Source organism: Liolophura sinensis, chromosome 1 (genome assembly GCF_032854445.1).
Source record: "Liolophura sinensis isolate JHLJ2023 chromosome 1, CUHK_Ljap_v2, whole genome shotgun sequence".
NCBI lineage: Eukaryota > Metazoa > Mollusca > Polyplacophora > Chitonida > Chitonidae > Liolophura > Liolophura sinensis.
The window spans coordinates 63,175,564-63,199,963 of record NC_088295.1 but is presented as its reverse complement, the minus strand read 5'-3'; the positions used below and the strand labels follow the sequence as shown (position 1 = coordinate 63,199,963).

At 38.4% G+C, this 24,400-nt stretch overlaps 1 protein-coding gene across 1 annotated transcript; it reads left to right on the top strand.

Moving 5' to 3' along the window:
- Nucleotides 1-5,020: 5,020 nt before the first annotated feature.
- On the top strand, nt 5,021-23,181 carry LOC135481741 (sushi, von Willebrand factor type A, EGF and pentraxin domain-containing protein 1-like). Its single transcript, XM_064761411.1, has 12 exons — nt 5,021-5,044; nt 5,575-5,660; nt 8,410-8,550; nt 12,778-12,896; nt 13,791-13,901; nt 15,689-15,793; nt 16,915-17,019; nt 17,336-17,695; nt 18,190-18,222; nt 18,582-18,824; nt 19,901-20,140; nt 20,576-23,181. The coding sequence occupies exons 2-12, from the start codon at nt 5,587-5,589 to the stop codon at nt 20,953-20,955; spliced, it is 1,911 nt and encodes a 636-aa protein (XP_064617481.1). The 5' UTR covers nt 5,021-5,044; nt 5,575-5,586; the 3' UTR covers nt 20,956-23,181.
- The last annotated feature ends 1,219 nt before the right edge of the window (nt 23,182-24,400 follow it).

Genomic DNA, 24,400 nt, shown 5'->3' with positions numbered 1-24,400 from the left:
CCAAGGCGAGATATGTAGACGCCACAGGACCTATCGGGGCATTGGCTAATTTGAAATGCCAAAATTGAAACTATCCCTCTTGCCGTACAGTGAAGAAGCGGTTTTGGTCGTTTTTTGATTGGTTTTTGACAAAAAAAAGTTCTAGAACTTGACGGTAAAACGGAGAATATGTCGATTGGCTAATGTATTTCGTTAATATGGTATAAACTCTGAAAACTAATTCTCATTAAATACACAAATTTAACCCACAATCGTCTATGATGTGATAAGTAATGTGATTTGTTTGGAAAGATATAGATGGGATTACGAACATTGGGTGTTTTGGGATGAATAACTGGAAGCAATTCGTCTATGATGTGATAAGTATCGTGATAGTTTTAGAAGGATATAGATGGGATTACGAACATTGTGTGTTTTGGGATGGATAATTGAAAGCAATTCGTCTATGATATGATAAGTAACGTGATAGTTTTAGAAGGATATAGATGGGATTACGAACATTGGGTGTTTTGGGATGGATAACTGGAAGCAATTCGTCTATGATGTGATAAGTAACGTGATATGGATGTAGGGATATAGATGGGATTACGAACAATGTGTGTATTGGGATGGATAACTGGAAGCAAATCGTCTATGATGTGATAAGTAACGTGATAGTTTTAGAAGGATATAGATGGGATTACGAACATTGGGTGTTTTGGGATGGATAACTGGAAGCAATTCGTCTATGATGTGATAAGTAACGTGATATGGATGTAGGGATATAGATGGGATTACGAACAATGTGTGTATTGGGATGGATAACTGGAAGCAAATCGTCTATGATGTGATAAGTATCGTGATAGTTTTAGAAGGATATAGATGGGATTACGAACATTGGGTGTTTTGGGATGGATAACTGGAAGCAATTCGTCTATGATGTGATAAGTAACGTGATAGTTTTAGAAGGATATAGATGGGATTACGAACATTGGGTGTTTTGGGATGGATAACTGGAAGCAATTCGTCTATGATGTGATAAGTAACGTGATATGGATATAGGGATATAGATGGGATTACGAACAATGTGTGTATTGGGATGGATGACTGGAAGTTTCGGCTTTGTGATAAATAACGTGATTTGATTTATGTATATGCATGTTTCACCAATAGATATTGGGGTACTTTCTATACAATAGAAAACATCAGCTTTTTCTGGAATTACGAGAGATAAAAAAGGTATTTTACTTAATAATTTCCATATTCTTATACTTGCCTTTCTGATTCAGCTTTTTGGACATTTCCAGGTGTGATTAAGTAAAAAGCAAAAAGAAAAAAAAAATCCCCCCAAAAAATTATTGGTTTTTTTATATGCAGATCATAATAATAAGTTTTTATTATTGGAGTTATTAAAACATCATTTTTTTCAATTTTGTTAGCTCATTTATTTTAAATTCTAAAGGCATTTTCACTCCTATTCGACACTTTCAGCAACTCCGTCCTGAAACAGCTACCTGTTTCGACTATTGTATGGATGTATTACGTACATTTTATAAATATCAGCTCTGGATACACCCTTTGATTCCATATATCAAAGGCCAGTCGTCTTTTGGGGGCACTTGCTAAAAATTAGCTTAGCCATGGTATCTGTACCAGGTCCTTTGTTTTCAATATGTAACTGTTTTGTTTCTGTCAGAACAATTACAGTTAAACAGCTATCTTTACAGAGTTTCTATATATATATATATATATATATATATATATATATATATATATATATATATATATATATATATATATATATATATATATATATATATATAATCCAGGTTACTTGCAACTGCAATACTTCAATCCAGGTTGCAATAAATTGTATTTGCTGTGAATTTACCAAACACTCAGTGTGTGACATGAACATGGATGTCAATCGATATATTCTGTAATAGAAAAAAATGTGAAACTACATCCATTTAATTCATCAAAATGTTTTTAAAATAAAATACTAAAACATAGGGTACCAGGATGAAACGGAACAAAATTAAACTTGATAGTTTATATATAGTTTATATCAAGGGCAATCAATTAAAAACTCAATAATTCTGAGTCAGAATGCTAGTAATCGTAAAGTAAGCAACAGAGGCTCATTTCAAGTCAATATCTGGTGTTATTCTCATGAGCAACTTATCCGTTTCTTCTTTTTAGGAGGGGGAAGTGTGGGGGTATTGATGTACACACTATATACAGTATACACTATATACATGTATATAGTGACGAAATTTTCCCTTTGGCAAAATCGTTGTATATATAAGATGTCATTTCACTCCGTCGATAAAATGCATTCTGTTTACAGTCATTGCATTGGTCAACGCGTCTCATTCGTGAGGTAAATGATAAGTAACTAAGTAAAATGATGCAAAGCGGAAGAACTTAACAATTTACTTACACGGAGCATACCTTTAATAGATCATCATTGTACAAAGCAAACAGGAAGTGTCTGAATGTGGGTTCGAATTCTACAGCAAATAAGACGAGAAAAATTTAAAGACCTTGTGTGCTCGAAAAATAATACCTAACTTTAACTTGGAAAGTACGCATTGTACAAACGGCTGATAGAAAATGGGCTTTTGGTGCCAGTCGTTTTGATTATACGTCACTACTTATTCAGCTGAATTCTTTGCAACTTTGTATGTATTACCTTGTATGTATTATGTTGGTCTTAGCATTTAGATTCAAAGAATTTCTGAAATTCAGTTAATTGTTGATAGAGTATAACTGACCAATCGTAGCCAGGCTTACATACCTGAGCTCCACGTCACTATCGTGGAACTGTACCCACAACTTGGCAGTTATAGATCGGCCGAGTTAACTGACCAACTAGTGACAGCCATATATCAGTTTTGAAATATTACCACAAAGCAGCGTTGCTATTGGTCAGTTATCTCGGACAACAACATAATTTTCTCAGAAGAATCCCGAATTTGTTTTGTGAACAGCCTTCCAAGAAAGATAGAAATATAGATATATCTTTATATATAAAGATAGTCTATATTAATTGAATATAGTATAATCGATATAAATCCTCAGTTTTTATTTCTCGTGATCTGTAAATCTCTTTTTTATTTTTACCAGTTTTACTTTTAACGGCTCCGTACTTTTCATCGTTAACACAAGCATTAAATGCCAGTGTAAAACTTTCAGTACTATTGACGTGTATCACGTATGGCAATAACGGCCACCATACAAAGATCCTCCCGTGTAAGGTCGTGGAGATCAAAATTTAAAGGTAACTAACAAAGTACTTCTATATATACTTCTTTTGGGGCCTCCGTAATTTAGTGATTAGCGTGCTAGAGTAGCACAATGACCCAATGCGGTTGTTGTGAAATCCAGCTCAAATCCAGCTCCTCTCCGGCCGTACGTGGGAAGATTTGACAGCAACCGACGGATAGTCCCCGGGCTCTTTCCGGTTTCCTTCCACCACAATGCTGGCCGCTGTCGTGTCAGTTAAATATTCTTGAGTACGGCATAAAACATCGATTAAATAAATAAGCAACTCCTTAAATGTTTTCTATTCTTTGTCATTACTAGTGGTGCTTGTTTTGCTCAGTCATGTTGATTACTGAGCTCGCACGAAGAACTGGGATGGTAATTAAGGAGCTGTTCATGAGTGGATTAAATTATCGATCAGTATTAATCAAAACAGAATACAAATTATCCACGGTTATGTGCACGTCTGTATATATTTATTCATTGCATTGTGGGGCGCCTCACACGGCGCAATGACTCAGGAGCCTCTCACCAATGCAGTCGCTCTGAGTTTAAGTCCAGCTCATGCTGGCTTCCTCTCTGGCAGTACGTGGGAAGATCTGTCAGCAGTCTTTGGATGGTCGCGGGTTTCCCCCAGGCTCTGTCCGGTTTCTTCCCATCATAATGTTAGCCGTCGTCATATAGGTGAAATATTCTTGGGTAAGGCGTAAAAAATTAAATAAATAAATAAATAAATAAATAAATAAATATTTCATTGTGGCGCATAAGAATATTTCACCTATACGATGATGGCCAATCTTACATTGTTTGATGAAGTCAGGTGCCATAGCCATCATGCTGAAATCTAACATGAATCTCCGGCGAACTTTGAGAGGTGACATGAACAGCTAGGGTTAGGAGTTTAGGGTTAGTGTTGAGGTTAATGTTTAGGGTTTGGGCCACAGAAGCACTGTCAACCACTTATTGCCATCAAGTCATATAAGAACAGTGGAGGCGAGAAAATCTCACGGATTCTTCATTATATTCGTCGATTGTTTCCATTGTTGCTTACGGCCGTATTTTGACGTACACCATGTACACCATGCTGGTAGATGACAAATGACTGTACAAACAGTTAGACTTACGCTGCCGTCCGCTTATCGCCACAATGCCACTGCCGGGAAAGCGAGGGGATTCCCCCTTGGTTACGACACGCTCGGTTACAGTATACATAAACAATACGCATAAAAAAAACGCCCAGCCTTGACATTTTGGGCTCTGGATATTGAAGTATTTAAGGCTATACTTATCGATGAAAATACTATCGATTCATCGGGGTTTTTCATGCAACAGATTTATGGGATTTTGCGATAAATGGTGTTTGTGAAAAGTTTTTGGTATTGTGATTTACGTTAGTTATTGCATTGTTCGTGAGATGGAACGAAATGTGAATGGGTCGGTATATTAACGCAAAGAACAGATGTCATGTGGGAAACTCCAGGGGGAAATCATGACAATGCTGCTTTATTTATTTGTTTATTTGATTAGTGTTTTGCGCCGTACTCAAGAATATTTAACTTATACAACGGCAGCCAGCATTATGGTGGGAGGAAACCAGGAAGGGCTCAAGGGAAACCCACGATCATCCGTAGGTTGCTCGTACCTTCCCACGTACAGCTGGAGAGGAAGCCAGCACGAGCTGGATTCACCGTGACCGCATTGGTGGGAGGGGGTAGCGCTGGCGTGTTAACCCCATAGGCCACAATTCTACTTTAGAATAAGATCATACGTCGAACAATTGAGCCGGTTGAGAGTGTCTGTAATTAACTGTCTGTACGACACTTCTACCCAAGAATACCATCATAAACATATGGGTGTAAAAAGAGAGAAACTAACTGCGAAGAACTGTGTATACCTATCTAGACCAGTATACAAACAATGTAAACGGATACACCAGGCAATAAAAATTTAAGATGGTCTAAGCTTATAATCTATAGCCTAGTTTCTATAGTCAAAGCAAACGTGTTTTTTGCTTATTTTGTCATGTACAAATCCTGCACTGTACGTTTTATATACAGTAAACAGGCCACCTGGTTAGCCAAACCGAGTACAAAGACCATTCGTGCTACATAACAAGTTTCTTCCTCGTATTTTGCATATTACGGCTCTGCACGCGGCTCCAAACGTGAGCAGTGATCTTTTGTAAGCCATATTTGCAGAGGGGGGTATAGGTACATCGACCGGAACACTTTTGGTCACGTGATCCAGGTCTGGCCCAAGTGAGGTAGTAGATCATCATAGCAGGCAGTCGTAGCCCACATAGAGCCTTTGGCGGTTTGATTTACGCAGACGCCCCGGAAAATGTCTCCTCGGGTGTTGATTGTGGTGGTCACTACTCTACTGATGGTCAGCGTTCTGACGAATGCTGCTGGCAGGTAAAAATGATCTCTTTTTCTGTACAATTAGTTCATGTAGTATTAAAATCTTTTTCTGTGTTGGTAAACATGTATTTAATGCAAGCCATCTACACTAAAGGGTTTCCATCGGGCTCTCTCCGCTTTCTTCCCACCATAATTCTGGACGCCGTTGTATAAGTGAAATGTTCTTGAATACGGCCTAAAATACCAATCAAATAAATAAACAAATCTACACTGAAGGTGCTTATAGAGCCCTAGCACGTCACTGGTTATGAAACATATTTGTCCGCGCAAAGTTTGTGTCAAAGCATGCAGCTTTATACAGTTGGCACCGAACAACTTCTTTAAACCATAATCCTCCGGCATAATTCAAGCCACTAAATCAACAGTATAAACACAGACTTTATTCATTGGTCTTTTCAAATTCTGCGTGAGAGTGTAATGATACAATACACCAGATCTTCAGACACAGGTCAGTATGACATATTTAGTTTACCGTTACTTCATTGATTAATAATGTTGTTTATGTATTACCAAAACAACAGCGAAACATTGTGACGAGTGGCTTTGCATTTAAGCCAATATGATTGTAATTCGGTAAACAGAATTCCCTTTCTCATACCTAGTACACCGAGTGTAAAGAAACCCTCTATTGAATCTATACGATCATACAAGCTGTGTATATTTATATTTGTCCCGTGTATTGAAATTATAATTTCTATACATTTCCTGACCGATATAGTCCGCTTTATGTATACCACAGGGGGGCTCAGTTGATTTCCGGGCTAGCGCAGCGTAATGACCCAGGAACCCCTCATCAATGCGGTCGCTGTGCGGTCCAGCTCATGCTGGCTTCCTCTTCGGCCGTACGTCGGAAGGACTACCAGCAAGCTGCGGATGGTCGTGGGTTTCCCCCGGCCTCTGCCCGGTTTCCTCCCACCATAATGCTGGTCACGGTCGTATAAGTGAAATATTCTTGAGTGAGGCGTAAAACACCAATCAAATAAATAAAAAATTTAAAAAAAAATAAATGTATACCACATATTCAAGAATGAACAGAACTTATTCTTTTCTATGAATTTAACAAAGCAGCTGAAAATTTAATTATCCAATGCTCCACATATATTTTCACTCCCATGGAAACCCCAAACTAGTGCACCTTAGTGCAAGTAGTTCATTTATGTGAAAACATGCGTTGAGGCTTATGCATAGCGGTATACAAATGAAAGCGCCCATCTGGGATGTTCGGGTTCAATGCCTGATAAGGTCAAGTCAAACACATCAAGGATACCCCCTACACGGCTTCCCCTTTGTCTCTCAGAACATAGTGAAAATCAAAAGGAACGTTCGGAGCCCGAATTTGGTCTGACTAATATTAAATCAAAGTTGCGCAAAGTAAATGTTTTTCATTTTTGGAATACTTCGATGAAGTTAGAGATGATGAAGTAGGTATGATGACATGTGTCAGTCCCGATTTACACCACGAGTTAGTGAGTGATAGGAAGGACATATATACAGATATATAACTCTGCTGTTTTTCACAACATTTACATATACCGTGTGAAAGTTAATTTCTTACCCTCTGAATACGTTGGAGGTGTGAAGAAAATCTTAAGGGCATATAAGTCTGACTTTTCCCGATGTACTATATATATAATCCAGACAATTTGCCCAAACTGTGGGATAAAGGAGACCACATGCAGCTCTCATATTCACTTGGGGAAGCAGACACAGATTCGAAACTAAGGAAATTGCTGTGAACTTTATGTGACGCCATAGCGACATCCTGGCAGCAATATTAAATTATATAGTTATGTGTAAAGTAAAACTGTTGCTCTGACTATTGTGGAAGAAGTCACTAGCGTAAAAGACAGATTGGAGCAAAAGGTTTTCGTTTAGTACGGTAAATTGATTCTAACCTACCATATGTTTAGAGTAGAGCTCCTGCTGTATACGTTGAGTCTGTGAATATTTCCACATGAACAGTCATGATATGCTTAGGCAATTCGGTACAATACGTCTCATTTAGCCAAATGTTAAGCACCGTCTTGCCCTTAAATCATTCCACCCCGGTGGGTATCTCCTTACCTCCGAGGTTATTGATAAAATTACGCATAATGTTTGTGTGCCAAGAAAACCAATTTTGTAATTTCCAATGTGAAGAGTAAACAAAATTAGTAACGTTGATGAACATTTGGAACAGGAAGTCGTAGGATATGGTTTGTACAAAGTATCTAGAGAGTGAGAGATTTCAGTTTTTTCTCACTCCCAAACTTGAAGTAAGAGATAGCAAAAAGCAAACTGTTGTCTCCAGACACACAAGTGACTACAGAAAATGATTTCTCTTTTTTATAAAATGCTTGATATCTAAGGTAGAAGTTGTTCAACACGTTGGGTGCTGAACTATGTATTTTTCTCAAAATCATAGTTCTTTATATTATATTAGAGGGATTTACATAATGGATTTCACAACAATTTTGTCCATAGCCAAATGTTAGAGTGGAAAAAGTGCGTGTGATGTGATCGACTTCCAACAAAAGAGGTATGGTCCATACAGCTACCTTAAAATTCAGTTATTGGATTACAGTAAGATAAGAGAAGGTATTTTTACCTATAGATTTCTGTTCCGATGTATGTCTGTTCAGGCGATGATGGCATCTTTTCTGTGGTATCGTCTTTCATAAAAAAAAACAACATTCTGTTACGTTTAAACTTTGATCATATATTTTTTCGCATGCATACATTGCTTACGCATGTTCATAAACAGTTATCCGAGGACAGTCCACATCACCAAGCGCAGGTGTATGACCCAGGTGTTACGGCAAAAGTGGATATGGAGGAGAGTGAGTGAACCGTGTCAGAGCTGGCGGAGCTCCGGAGCAGGACTCTACTCCAGGTGGAGTCGTGGGTAAGTCCGAATCTTCAGGCTTTTAGCCTTTCTTAGCGTTTTTCCAGATACATTGTTCGCAATACTTAAGTTATATTTACATACTCTCAAAAATAATTTGTTAAATTAACAGAAAGTCTTGTCCTTGTGATGCCAGAATGTATTCTGTTATTGCAGCAGATTGCTCTGTTAAATGTGACAAACACATTCTATTAATTCAACATAAAGAATCTAAGGCTATAAGACTAACAGATTATGCTGTTGAATATAACACAGTATTATGTTATAATAACAAAGTACATTCTAGCGTCACTCAGACAACAGACTTTCTGTTAAAATTAACAGATCATTTTTTTGAGTGTGTTTCTTGCTTTGTCTCCTGGTTAATGCTGCTTAGTTTTGCCAGAAGTCTCTTTGTTAAATGTAACTGATGCCATTAATTTCTGTGTATTATTATTAGTAAATAATACTGTAACTGCTGGTTCGACACACCCGTTTGTTTTGTTTACTGCCTGCTATCACCTTTTAATCTCAATACATATTGTGGACATTTTAAGAAGACACTAAAATAAATGATACGGAATTTTGATCAGGTTAAAGGCACAGCAGGGAAATCTGAAGTTGTAGACTGAGCTATAGGTTCGGGCAAATGAAAACAATAATAAGTGAGGAAATAATTTTTGTAATTTTTTCACACGTTTTTATTTATATCCAAGCTCTGGCAATCATATATTATGACCTGCTGTATTTGAATCGTCATTTGAACTATCGTCATGTAACCCGACAGATGATTTTGTGCTGTGTTCTTGGCTAGCAGTTTAGACCGGATGTGACGTGAAATGGACAGACAGTTACATCGGACTCTTTAAGTGATACGTGTAACTTTGTTAAACAGCGGTTAAGTCTTTGTTCAATTTTTGAAATTTGCAATTTCTACAATTACGACTGTTACGGAGATATTTGTCACCTGAAATTGTTATTGTGATCTCATTGGTCACAATATGAGATACTGTTACACCTTGTCCCAGGAAAGCATCTTCTGATCTCTGAAGCCAAGGGTTTGGCAGATTTGGCATGGAGTTGCAATATGATAAAAATAATTTACGAAGGAGTTAAACCAGCCCAATGCAGAAAAAGGAATATACATTTTGATTTGTGCAATATATACATGTGTTTCAGCATCCCGTTTATTCACTTCGCCAATTGTTGGTTAGATTAACATAAAGGATTCTTGTGCCAAGAGTATCTCTGATTACGTCAAGTAATAGCTGCTCTTATTCGGCTATGAAGACAGATATGCTGCTGGGTTCTGTTGACAGCCTATTCACAGTACTCTTGAAGACAGAAAATAAAAAAAAACGTTCAACGAATTTCATCGCGGGAAATTTTAACTAATGACACTTAGAACATGAAGCAATGAAATAGATGCCACGCAAAGTGATTCATTGAAGTGTAATTGTCAGAGAAAACATAAAGCAAAATTTGCAGGATTGAGAGTAATGTGCTGACGTTAACCCAGGTTAGTTTGTGCGGGACAACACGCAGGGTTATAGCCAGGCCGTATAATGGCCGTATTTCTGTACCGACCAGTGAAAATGCCGCTCGGCGTCATATGCAGAGTTAAAACCGACTACAAGGCAATATTCCATGAATGATCCCGCAGTTTTATCTTCTGCCATTCCGATCAGCATTCTCTGGGAAGTTCATTCGGGTGAGATTTGAGATGTCCGTGGCTCTCTGTCCACAAATCTTTCCATAAACCCTAGTCACAGACTTTATTGCGCGTGCAATTAAACTGGTATTACTAGAACAACATACGTTCAAGTATTTTGACGGCTTCATATCGGCAGCTGGCCGAGCCAAGGGCATTTATGAAATGTGCATTACGGGCACGACTCCAATAACGATAAATCCAATTTCTCATTGTCAATGACTCTATCGTCCAGTTGTCAAAGTCGGCAAATTATCACCTCGGCGTCGCTTCTGTAAGGAAAATTATCATAAAGCAGTCTCCATAAAGAACAGTTAGATAATATGCGAATCACTGTGTACTGAATCGAATTCTTCTTACAAATACCTTGATATCTCCATATAAGCATACTTTAACAAAGATACTAAGAGACTTTAATAGCCGGATGGATTGCCTTTAGATCCGTCGCGTTAAAGAAAGGGACACAGACCGACATGAAGTTTTGCTATACAGTTAATCTTGAAGTTTATGATACGACATGTATTGCATGACAATATCACTAAGTTAACTTATAAACAATTCATTAATTGGGAAATCGCAAAACTCATTCTTGGCTTTCAGCAAAGCGGTTCAAAATTAGGTAGCCTACTCTTGCCCTTGTGTGTATAATACGTCACACTTTTCTGTGTACGTGTGCTCATTAAACATCTAGGTTGTACGCAAACACTAGCTGCAACGATCCAGCAGATGACGGCGTGTTTTTAAGGCTACTGGGAGCTTTTTGTGAAGCCTTTCAGTCGCTCATTTTACGACAGAGTAAAGGTGCCGTTCTCTGAAGCGATGAGAAAATATCTACATTATACAGACTATTAAAGGATTAGGTGTAGCCTAAATGGATTGTAATACTAGATTCCACTCTCGTTCGAGCGGAAGAAAAGTATTTTATATGCCATTTACATATTTTGCGTAGTCGTTCATACACAAGTAAAGCTGGTGTGTTTTTTTTTGTAAAACTATATCTAAACTTATAACATAGGTTATGTTTTGGCTTGGCCCTTTACCCAACCTGTGTTACAGTGTATGGGGCTACCTGTATTAAATGGCCATTTATTTTGTCTCGCTTCATTGGCTACATACGACTAATTTTCTTATTTCTCTATTGTCATATGCACTTGGAAATAACCCCAAAGGCTTGTTCAGCGGTATACAGAATTTTCAAGTATACGACGGCTGTCACTTTTAGGTGGAAGAAACTTGAGTGAACAAAGTAAACATGCTCTGGCATTTTGTAAGTTGAGGTGATCTTTCCCACGCGTGACAAACCAATCCCTTCCCCCCTCCCTTTCCCGCAAAGCGATCTCAAGGTGTATGATATATGTCGCATTGGTGGAAGACCAGGGGAGTGGTCAGGTTTCAGTCTGCCTTGTCTTTTTATCTGCTTCTCCCGTGTTAAATTGTACAACAAGCTAAAGTCTACTTGTTTTTTTTCAGCATATATGTCTGGTCCGGTAAGTCCTGTGAAGGTCATGTAAATGTAGACCCTCGTCCGTATCTATAAGCCATGTGTTGTCCAGTTATAAAGGTCTGAAGTACGTATCAATACCACCACCACAATCTGCTAGGTGTGTGGGAGGGGTAGTGGCCTTCGGTAAGTCGTCTCAGTGAAGCAGCTCTAGATAAAAGAGCGTTGGAAATCCGTCCTACAAGAAGGAGGTACATTACATACACCCTAAGGATTTCTTCGTCGTCATATGACTGAAAAATTGTTGAGTACGACGTTAAACCCCAAGCACTCACGCACTCTTTCTTACGAAATTTTGAATTTAATCCGAACTTGAACCACTGTCATACTATTCTCGATCTATGGTTTACATTAGATACATGCTTTCATTTAATTATTCATTTGATTAACGCCGTGCTTAAGTGTATGCGGCGACGGTCATGTGGCGAAGCAAACCAAGGTGGTCTGATCTAAACTCCCGCCATTTACCAGCCACCACAGAGAATGCCTGAAACGGGAACCGACCCAGCCAGAGTTGGATACGAACCTTCTACCTCATTAGTCAAAGGCCGACAGGCTGCTGAGAACTACCCTTTGCCCAAACGCTCCCATGTTGGTCACGATACACGTTCAATACACCCGTAGTGATTCCCGTAACTGGTACAGACATTGCTTATTGGACCTCTTTCTTCATACAGCCGTGATAATTAAAGTAACTGGTACATACATTGCTAACTGGACGTGTCTCTTCATACAACCGTGGTCATTTCCGTAACTAGTGGAGCCATTGCTAATTGGACATGTTTCCTCATTCCTGGTAATTCCAGTAACTGCTACAGGAATAACTGCTAACTGGCCCTGTTTCCTCATATTAGAGTGGCAATTCCAGTAACTGCTACAGGAATAACTGCTAACTGGCCCTGTTTCCTCATATTAGCGTGGCAATTCCAGTAACTGCTACAGGAATAACTGCTAACTGGTCCCGTTTCCTCATATTAGTGTGGCAATTCCAGTATCTGCTACAGACCTTCCTAATTTGTCCTGTTTTCTTTTACAGCCATGGCGATTCCCGAAACTGGTGCTTTCGTCGCATAAAGGTACTCGTGTCCCGGGTTATCAGTTTCATTCACTGCTGTCCGGGTTGGGCCAGTAATTTTTGGGGCCGATGTAAAATCCGTAAGTCTCTATATACATGTACTTGTGGACGAATTTGCTAATTGCCACTATTTATCAAATTAACAGAATTCATAACAGCTCATTTTTCAGGGAGATATATGCTTTACTTTTACGTAAAAATCGGTTAATTACCTAATAAATAAATACAATAATAAGTTGATTGAATGATTTATTGATTCTTCGGTCTCATTTTGTTAAAATGATTGACAGATTACCATTGTGTTGTTTGATTTTGTTAAGATGTGGACCGTCCAAATACGGTTAATCTTGCGTTCACCAACTATAAGTACATAAATAAATAAATAAATAAATAAATAAATAAATAAATAAATAAATAAATAAATAAATAAATAAATAATAAATAAATAAATAAATAAATAAATAAATAAATAAATAATGAATACGGTAAAGTGAGATCATGCATGAAGCGTTAATGCAAAAGTACTGTCAAATTGTAGAGTAGTAATGTGGAGGGCAATAGCGATTAAAGAAAATATACCAATATGGAACGCAATATAGAGGTTGAAAAAGGTTTACCAAACTCACATGGATGGCAGTTGTGTAGGGTGTCCATATCCTGAGTGGAAGATTCGTTTCATCCAGAGTAGCTTCATACCGGTGACTTTAAAATGTTTCATCCGGAGTAGATTCTTGCCGGTGACTTTAAGATGTTTCATCCGGAATAGCTTTAGTTTTATGACTTAAAGACTGACAGTTTCGGTACTTCCTATACTGCATGGTGGGCCTGGTGTCAATATAATGTGCCTGGATGGAGAGTCGTGTACGGTGGTTTTTTTCATGTTTTCGAAGCGATATCCTATATCTTGGCCGGTTTAATACAACTTTCCGTTTCCATACCCTTTTAACCTGATCGATTGTTCTGCATGTTTATAGGTGTCCCGCTGAACGATTGCCATGGCGGTTGCGAAAACAATGGCACATGTATTGCTGCCACGGACACGTGTACATGTTTGCCAGGGTTTTCGGGTGAACGATGCGAACAAGGTAACAATAGTGGAGAAACTGATCAATGGTCCAGCACTCTATACACCTTAACACTATTTATACCTATTATTTATGATCTTTTGGCAAAATTGACATTCCTCAACTTCTCAATTGACTGAACCTCTATTTCAACTGCTCTGAAAATTGGCATAAATACGCAAGTATTAATAAAAATGTTAACATTTTCAAACTGTTAAGCTGATACATGTCAAAACACTGTAAAATACTATTGTCGTATGACGTAATGAATGCTTGCAGGTTTTAACATACTGCTACATTTCAAGATTTTCCCATTTATAATGCGGAACGCAAAAATGTTAATTTGACACAAGATAGTGTTGAATTACAACATTTTCTGGGCATTTTGTAGAGCGTTAAATTTATCTAACGCCTTAGAAAGTTGTACTCTAGCATTATAGCCGCTGTTCTCGACAACCCCCTCCCCCTGCACGCCACTGCCAAAATGTTGCATTTAACATTATTAAGATTTCAGTATACTTATACATGCCTTTGCAGGAATTTAAATAATCGGTTTGGGTCATTGAGAATTTGCAACGTGTGAGTTCCTGTCTGTTAAAGTGATACAGAATCAATTCTGATAGGCTGATGTGAAAGATAGGCAAGTCCAGGCTATGCCTTGCCTAAGCTTAATTTTAACTACGGTACATTTATTCATGCGTGACCAAGACTGAAAGATTTAACCCAGGAAACCTTATCTCCACTATCTGACAATCGACGCTGATTGGCTGACAGCGCCCATGCCCAGTCTCAGAATTCAGATAGGAATATGGAAATGCTATGCTATCTAGGAGAAAAACAAACCCATGCACCTCATTTTGTCCAACTACCTACATTGTGCGATAGATTCAGTTTCGGTTTACACATATATTAAGGCAAGGTAGCCTGAGGACACAACTATTCACATATTTAGTGAAAAGGGACATTATTCAGAATCTCAGATTTGTGTTATCGTCTGTTTGTATTGGTGCGCATAAGTATCACATCAACGAGACGTCATGCGTCCTATATTTTAATGGTTTAGGTGTAGCAAGGTCAGATTTTTTTCAGACTGTTTCCATGACTACCGGTCATGAGATCTGAGTAGTCATTGACCTGCTAACAACATCAGTGACGCAGATCCTATAAACCTGATACACACATCCATGAAAGAAACATTGAAAGGCTGGGAAAAGGGATGAAAAAGGAATGCCCCCTTTTATTCCTTCAAAATAATTTTGATGTATGTATGTATGTATGTATGTATGTATGTATGTATGTATGTATGTATGTATGTATGTACTCGTGTTTGTGTGCGTGCATGTGTGCGTGTATGTGTGTATCTATGTATGTATGTATGCATGCGTGCGTATGTATGTATTTATTTTGGTTTGTGCGGTTACGCCGCACTCAAGAAAGTTTCACATATTCCACGGTTCACAGGTTTCGAATGGTGGAAACCGAATAAAACAAACATATTTGTATGGGCTTCTTTCAGCCTTGTCTGGTATATATGTAGTTGTCTAAACTCACTGCAATTACAAGATTTGGAACTTATGCTTTTGTTGCCTGTGTCATTGTCATCTGTTTCGTATCTGGTGAGTCAGATGTCTCGGTTTAACCATACGTGGCTCACTGAAGGCCGTGCTAGTACTTGTCTGCGGAAAACTTCCTGATTGCCCGATTATGTCTTGAATCTGACATTGTAATCACTGATATCTGATATTAGATGATACATTTGCCTTTGTCATTGTAACGACCTGATCGTGACAATTTTTTTTTGTTGGCAGCTCTGTGTAACCCGGGTTGTGAGAATGGAGGCATCTGCGTTGTCGTGAACGGAACCGCACAATGTAAATGTACACGATCCTTCACGGGACCCGCCTGCGATCAAGGTAAAAGACTTCAGACAAAACTATAGAAGGTTGGATTTGACATTATTACTGAAACATATGACAATAGTAGAAAAAAAAACACCATTCGAAGATTCCAAAGCTCCGCCAGGCCAAATATAAAAATTTCCTACACTACAGCGTGACATCACTCGACCACATGACAAGTAACAACAAAAGGAGGGTACTTTGATAAACATACATCATTACAAAATGAAAGTAAAATATGGAAATATGGAGTTCTAACTGGGAGTGGTGAATTGTCCTTTAAAAACTTTCTGGGTCCAATTCACCGACAAAATGTTATGAATTGGTACGTACTTGGCTCAAGGTGAAGCTCGGAATGTATTTTGCTGTAAAGTTGTTGGCAGACAGAGAGACAGACAGACCGGCAAACGCGCTTAAACGAGGCGAAATGTTTCATGCAGTCAGTTCCTTTGGTTGCACATACTTAAATCTTGAGGAGAACTGAGAACTGGAACACAGCCTCTAAAACTGGACAGATACTCAAGAAAAAGTGACATATTTATTGGCTACGCCAGGGAGGCTATATTTTTGCTGGCGTTTATCTCTCTGTCTGTCTTCAGAATGACCCTCACTCAAAAAAATTAATCTGTTAATTTTAACAGAGAGTCTGTTGTCTGAGTGATGCTAGAATGTATTATTATTATAACATAATACTGTGTCATATTCAACATAATATCCTGTTAGTCTAATAGAATCTTTATGTTCAATTAATAGAATCTATGTGTTATATTTAACAGAACAATCTCTTGCAAAGCAGAATACATTATAGCACCACTCAGACAACTGACTTTCTGTCATAATTAACAGATTAAATTTTTTGAGTGCAGTAGCGTCTCACAAATGTCATCGCTGTGAATTCAAGTCCAGTTCATGTTGGCTTCCTCTCCCGTCGTACATGAGACGGTCTACCAGCAACATTCCGATTGGTGGGTGTCTTCCGGGTTTCTTCCCACGATAACGCTGACCACTGTCGTATGAGTGAAATATTCTTGAGTACGGCGTAAAACCCCAATAAAATAAGTAAACAAATAAATATTATTTTGCTTTGGAGACAACTGCCTAAGACGGTAATTTTGGTTTGCGCATGTGTATTTCAGCTATTTGTGAAGAAGGCTGTGAGAATGGCGGGAACTGTTCGGCTATTGGCACGACAGCCATGTGTTGGTGTCGTCAAGGGTTTGTTGGGAAACGATGCGAACATGGTAAATATACCTGAATTTGTTTATTTGCTGTAAAAAAAGTTCCAAATATTTAAAATTCAAATTCTTTAAATGGTTCTCTTTTGTAAATTTATTTAAAATGATAACATATAACTGGATCTCCAAAACTTCTAGGCCTACACTCAGATGGGACAGGGAAATCTACCCGAGTACATAGCACTACTATTAAGTTTTCAACGCAACAATGGCTCGAAGTCCTACTTCACACAAGCGCCTCCTTGGAATTAAAAAAAAATGCCGCTTCCCCATTGTCTTAATTATTAATTTGGCATTGCTTAGCCTTCCTTGTTTTTAACAGTTCTCAAGGAAGGGGACTGTCCTCCTAGGACGATAGCTCACAACTGCTCGTTAGAGGCGGAGTGTGAGTTCGATCATCAATGTGCCGGTCAGCGGAAATGTTGTAAGAGACCAAATTGTGGGACAGGGATTTGTACGGAACCCGCTCCACGGGGCTGTCGCTTCAGAAATGAAGTGATCGGTTTAAGGGAGAAATTCCGTCCAGAGCCTTGTAAAGTCTGCACTTGTTTGCACCCTGACCCCACGGAAGCCTACGGGGGAGCGATCTGCACCAACATCACATGTCCGCGAATTCCGTCCGGGTTCCGAAGGTGTAAGCGTCAGACAAGGGGAGATAACCAGTGTTGTAAAGTTTGCAAAGGTACAGAAGCCCAGTGGCCTCCCGTAGATTATGTGCTGAATAAAAAACAGTAGTGCGCCTTCATTAACATAGACGTAACAATTGTGAACTTTTGTAAGTTAATTTGCCACTTTTTGCGTGGCTGTATTGTTAAAAGAAAACGTATACCAGTATTAAAGGAGAGAGAGAAAATAAACAAATGTGAAAAAATGAAATTAACAGGTAACTTATTGTTTGGCAAAAATAATACAACGAAGAGGAACATTTCAAGGAGAAGACCAGCAGTTATTGGATATTATGTATATTATATGGAAGGTGTTTTATCTTTTTGCAGTAATTAAACTAGCGCTTTGAAAGGATGTGCGATCAAAATTTCCAACGGTGAAGATTATATGGATATGACAAAGTTTGTATAATGAGCATAGTGAATTGTCTTAATACAGAGCAAATCAGTTGCTAGTAAGATTTTATGTTCACTAATTTTGTTTTATAGAGGTGCAATATTTCACTTTCAGAACCTGAAAACCAAAGACCTTCGAATATCACAGGTAATTGTATTGAAAGAATGTTCACATGCATAAAATATGACGAAAGAAAATAAAGTAAAAGAATTCACTGCATGTCAATTAATCTGTACTTCATGAAGACTCGACCAGCTGGTAATTAACAACACTGTCATGGCTGCTGTGAGGTCCATGTTTTTCTGGATGATCAGATAATACTTGAAAAATCAGACCACAGCAAAGAGTTTCCGATTCGAATAATTCAACTACGTTACAACTGTCTCAATATTTACTGATCTGTATTTCTTACCACTTTTGATTGACATGATAATTTAAAGATGTCTCCAAAAAGATAGCTACATTAATAGATAAAACCCGTTTAACGGTTACCGTTTTCTTCACAGCCCCGGTTTTTGAGAACTGCCCTGAAGGTATGATTGTTGATCTCCCCAAAACTGGAAGGACGGCATTGGTTCCTCGAAAGCTGAAAGCCGTTGACATGCAAGGACAGACGTTAGAAGTCCGTTACTCTAACCTGTCACTGACTTTTAACAGCAACATAGACAAAAACCTTCATCTGATCCTAGCCACAGCCGCGGACCAGTGGGAACAGATTATCGAGTGTTCCTTTATTGTCAGGATTAAAGGTAAACTGATTTCCTCAAAAGTTATTTACTTAACTTTTTGCACAATGAAAGCGAAAGGAAATAAAATAAAGTAAGAACTAGTAGGAAGACCATTGACGTCACATCCACCTTTCTCCGGTCCTAAAATAGGTCTTTAACGTGAGATTCGCATTGGCAACATATATTGACAATGTGGCATATATTAAGTCCACAAATCTGAATACATTTAATTTGGTGAAAAAGGAGTAAAAGCATTTTTCAATGGTCTTTCCCTCATCCTTACTTCATTTTTACGTGTGTTTTTTTCCGTTTGAATTTAAAAACTGAATGTGACAATTTATCGTCTATTTATATGTTGAGACAAGCTTCACTTTGTAACGATAACTGACGACCTTGAACGGGCGCGTTCTTGATTGAGTATATAGTGCCTTGATTGGATACGACCTGGACTGGACGATATCTTAATTGAGTACATAGCCCCGTGATTGGATACGACCCTCGACTGAACGCGATATTCATAGAGCGGGGTCTAGGAAGGGTATATAACACTTTGACTGGGCACGGTCTTGATTGAGCTCGGTTTTGCTTGGGTATAGCACCTTGAATGCATGGTCATGGTCTTGATCAGGTAAATGACCTTGACTGGATACAACCTTGGTTGGGTATAGGACCGTGACTTTGCTCCGCCTTGATTGCACGTGGTATTGGTTGGGTAGGACCTTGGTATTGGTTGGGTAGGACCTTGGCCTTCATTGGCCAAGGCCTTGCCGAGGTGCAGTGACTTCGTAAGGGCTCTATTCGGATTCTTCCAGGTCTTACTAAGTTTCCTGTATCAGATTTCACACGAAAAGTTCGGTTATGCACGAAGTGTCCGTCACAAAAGTAATCAACAACCAATGAGTTAGTCTTTCTGAAACACCAAACAAAATGTGTATCGGTTAGCTTTTAATTTTTGTTATTAACATTTATACTACACAAACTAAAGCTGAAATGAATGGGTCATTTTTAATGAGTTGGTGTTACAGCGTAAATATCCACTCTTTGGATAAGGGAATTTAAAAAAAAATTCCGTCATTAATTTTCTTTGTGTTTTGCAGATCCCCATCCACCCGTATTTATAAACTGTCCGACTGATGTAGGACCTTTACCTGGACCGACCGCTAGCTGGCCCCCCCCAACCGCCAGAGATAACATCGCTCTGCAGGCTGGGAGTCCTGATAGTGACTTTACTCCTGGGCAAGCATTCCCTGTGGGTAAAACCTTAGTCACCTACACTGCCGAGGATCTGGAAGGAAATGAGGAAATGTGTCAGTTTTTCGTTACCATTTTACCGCAACGTGAGTTTGTTTTCATTAATATGAAATAGGCAGTGTTTTATAAAATAGTTTTTTGTATGATTCAGAAACGTCAAGGTTTCGTATAAAAACCATGGGAAATATTGATGACCTATTAAGCATAAGAAAGCATATTCCTTTTCCTGGGGGAAACCCGCTATCATCCACAGGGTGCCTGCAAACCTTCCCATGTAGGGCTGGAGAGGAAGCAAGCATTAGCTGGACTTGAGCTGCTAGCCAAGAATATATAGCCCTGCATAGCCTTAACATTTGCCAGTCTTGGATTTTATCAATAGGTCGTGCTTGTCAACAAATCTTCATCTTTATAAAACGTTTCATTAGGACTTGTTTTGTTTAGATCTACCGCTCAATGTAGCATTTTAATGGAGCTCATTAATATGTCATCCCTTTCCATTTTCCTTTTGTTCTTATTTCTAGTAGCGACAACTGTTTCATCATCGGTTGGCGACGGAGACGCGATGCGGAGCGGACAAAAGGAGAAAAGTGTCACCACAGATCACACCCTCTTCATATACATCGGACTGGGGATTTTGGCACTTCTGCTTTTGCTAGGAATGGGCTTGTTTTGTTTCCTCAGACGACGTCGCCGTTCACAGGAGACCGTGGTCTACACTTGTAAAGACGAGCCCCCGCCGCCCTACGCTGCTGTTGTCCAAAAACCCGCGCTGACTTATTACAAAAATATGGCTGCACTTCAACCTACCGATTCCTTTGACAACCCAATTTATTCGAGAGACGACGCGCATGCCTACCAGCAACAAAACAGTGAGAACCACGTCACAGATGTTGTGCGTTAATGGTTATACTGATCGACCTTAAAGTGAAATAAAAAAGGTTTGCTTTAAAATCGGACAAAAATGGTTCCATGTGTCATTAAAATGAGAGCTTTTACATGTGGTTAGACATACTCCTGATCACCGGAGTTCAATCTGTTGTGTTTCTGCTTACCTGTCAGCTGGTGTGAATATAACAAATATCTGTTATATTCATCCCAGCTGTCAGTAAGTGACATGACCTTTGATGAGGGTGGGGGTGTTGAGGTGAGTGAGATGGGGGTGGTGTGGTGGGGTGCGGGTAGTGTGGATCTAAGAAATAGGGTACACGGGTTTTCCATGGTGCTTAATGTGCTGTGTTGAAGACAAAATGATGACTCTTGATGGTCAAAAGACAGGTCTTTACTAGGACTATACCCATTTTCTTACTCCGACTCTTACTCTCAATAATTTCAAAATGGAATTGTCGTGGCAACTGTTCAAGCTAGATTTTCTTAAGGATTTAAGAATAAGTATTCTTAAGAATACCAAATTCTGTAAGCATTCCGTTCTTTGTATTCATAACCATGGTTTTAAAGGAAACAATATATTGTTACAATTATTTTGTGAATGAGAAAATTTACCTTTCATGCTATAAAGTGCATCTCGGAATATGACTTTGATTTGTATTAATTGTATATTGATTGTGTATACATATATTTAATTTTGCGTTTGTGATATTCAGCTAAACCGGTAATAACAAGAAACTCGACTTTTGTTTTGTTTATAATTTTTGCTATATATGTCGTAACACACAATTTGTACTAATAATGACGAGTATATCTGATATGAAATGTAAAAAAACCCCTTTCATAGAATGGAACCATGCAACCTTCTTCTGGAAAGGTGGTAACTTTAAAATCACTTCATCTTTCAACCTAAAAGCCATTTACGCGTTTCTTTAAGTTGCATACAGTTTTCTAAAATATCATTATGTCTCATGTTTCCAGGGGTTATTACTTAGTTTTATGAAAAGAATGTTAACGTTATTTGCATAGCACTGCATTTGGCACGCTACATCATGTACTTTTTAAAAATTATATACTGACTAAGGCCATATAAGTTTGATAATACAATTATGTTTCCAAAGATAAACAAAAAAAAATAACCTGTCTGTATCTAAGGAGAAGTGTCTCTCCCTCCTGTTTACTGTTACATTTATGTGCTTTATATATGTAAACTATTTCTATGTGGTAGACAAAGCTGTCAGATACACAAATGCATGTACAACGCAATAAGCAAGGCCCTTTTGTTATGTTTACATACATTTGCTTGTTATATTTTCTACGTTAACCTTTAAATTTGTAGGTATTATACCCTTTATAGCAGTTTTATTTTCGAGGTCTTTTGTTTAAGGTTTGTGTGTTTGTTAATATATATAGCTTTCATGGCATTTGCATTCAGATATCACATGTTTTCAACTCGCTAAATGATTTTTTAAGCTTGATAAACTGCAACTCTAACCTGCATGGGCAAAAACGCTGCAATGTAAGATGCCTTTGGATGAATTTGTTAAACAGTATGTTGTGAAATTTTACTGTTATAATTGCTACTCATGTAAACGGAAGTTGTCATCGTTATTAAGAAAAGCATGAATGATTTTTGTAGTATTATTCATTTGATGATTGTAAATAAACATCTAAGCTTCCAACTTTTAGGATTTTAGAATTAATTCAACATTTTGTGATGTTATACTAATCTTTTTGAATAGTGTGTTTTGTTGTATAGTTCTCAGTGAAACAATCACTTTGCTGATGTTCCAAGTCAAGTCAGACATTAGATTTAACGCTGAAAATATTTGTACTTCCTCGCCTGTCGTTATCAACGTAAAAAAATACACCAGGAGATAGTCAAGCCGGTATCAGTCTACCTTGCTTGAGTGTGGTGTCATTTCTGGTGTCTTTGTCATAGCGCTTCAGTACAGTTCCGTCGACAAAGGAATTATACCTTCATGATAGAAATGGAATATTGCTAAAATCTCAGTCAAATTCCTATGCAACAAAGAAACAAACATTGCAAATTTTGACATTTTTGAACGTTTCATGTATAGGAATCCATTCTATATTAGCTTCAGGTCGTTACTTCAGCGGTCAGCACTGGATATTTTCAAAATTAGCCAATCATTGTTAAGGTTTTCCGAAGAACGAGGCAAGAATGAAACGTATAAAAATGAGACCAATCTCATGTAGTTAACCGAGGACTACTGGAAAACAAAGCGCATAATTTCATACAACATCTCAGATTTGACGCTCGAAACCAGTTGCATAGACAATTGACCGAAATCTAATTAATTACTCAGCAGGTTTGAACTGTCACTACCACGTGGGCAATACACTTGTGTGCGTTCTGGTTCAACTATAGCACGTGAACCAATAGCAGGTGAACCGGTTAACGTTTACATATAATCTTCCATGACACCCAGGCTTTACCCTCTACGCTGACTGTGTCTTCAATACGTCTACATTTTGAATTGTTCCTCGCTTACCTCGTAGCCTACGCATAGAGCGTCCTGGGAGTCTGTCGAAAGCCTAACGGAAGACGTAAATCGTTATTTTACGACCCTCTCCATTCTGTCGGGTTAACCCTTCTGGGACCCAGGTGGCGATGTCCACACGATGACGGGACTCGATAGTGGTCTGTTCTAAATCTACCCACACAGATAGCGGGAAGAGCGAGTCCTTTATTGTGGAGCACATAGTTAAGTTAATCAAATTTCACTACTACTATAAGTGGCAATAAATTGTTTAGTTGGTCCAAATAAAGAGCTCTGAATGAGCTTTCAGTAAAGTGTTTCTTAGGGAGTTGCGGTAGCATGTTAGAGACTAAGGTTGAAAACAGTATTGCACAAATTTTCACTGGTACAGCGTATCAGCTTTATCAGGTGTAGTGAAGTGGAGTATGGTTTAGTAAATATATCAGCAGGTGAGGTCAGTGTGATTGGCACCGTTTGCTATGAATGCCAACAGGTTCTGCTAGATATCCTCTCCATTCAAAACAAAAAGGACTGTTAGCGATCAATAAACCAATAAATCAATCATAATCAATTAATCAATTATTCAATCAATCAATTAATCGACCAACCAACTAACCAACTAACCAACCAACTAACTGACTGAATGAATCAATAAATCAGTAAATCAACCAATCGTACCATTCAAGGAGCCTTTGGATCCAATCAATGTACACTGAGTTTGACGTCTCACATGGATGGCAGACGGGCACCGCTCGGGTAAATACGGTACCAGGATAACGGATCTATTAGAATATCACGTTAATTATCTCTGCTCTAGGATGACACTGCAGCTGTATCTCCTGACATTTACCTCGGTCTCGTGTTTCAACACACATATACACACACAAACACACAACCGTTTAGTTTGTTTTTACAGAACTGAGATGTAGAGATAGTCGTTCAACATATGGCTGGCGT

Bases quoted from the DNA above. Each gene is read 5' to 3' on its own strand.
- LOC135481741 (XM_064761411.1), top strand. From the start codon at position 5,587: ATGTCTCCTCGGGTGTTGATTGTGGTGGTCACTACTCTACTGATGGTC. The intron at 15,794-16,914 runs GTAAAAGACTTC...TGTGTATTTCAG, and splicing joins GGGACCCGCCTGCGATCAAG to CTATTTGTGAAGAAGGCTGT. The intron at 17,020-17,335 runs GTAAATATACCT...TGTTTTTAACAG, and splicing joins TGGGAAACGATGCGAACATG to TTCTCAAGGAAGGGGACTGT.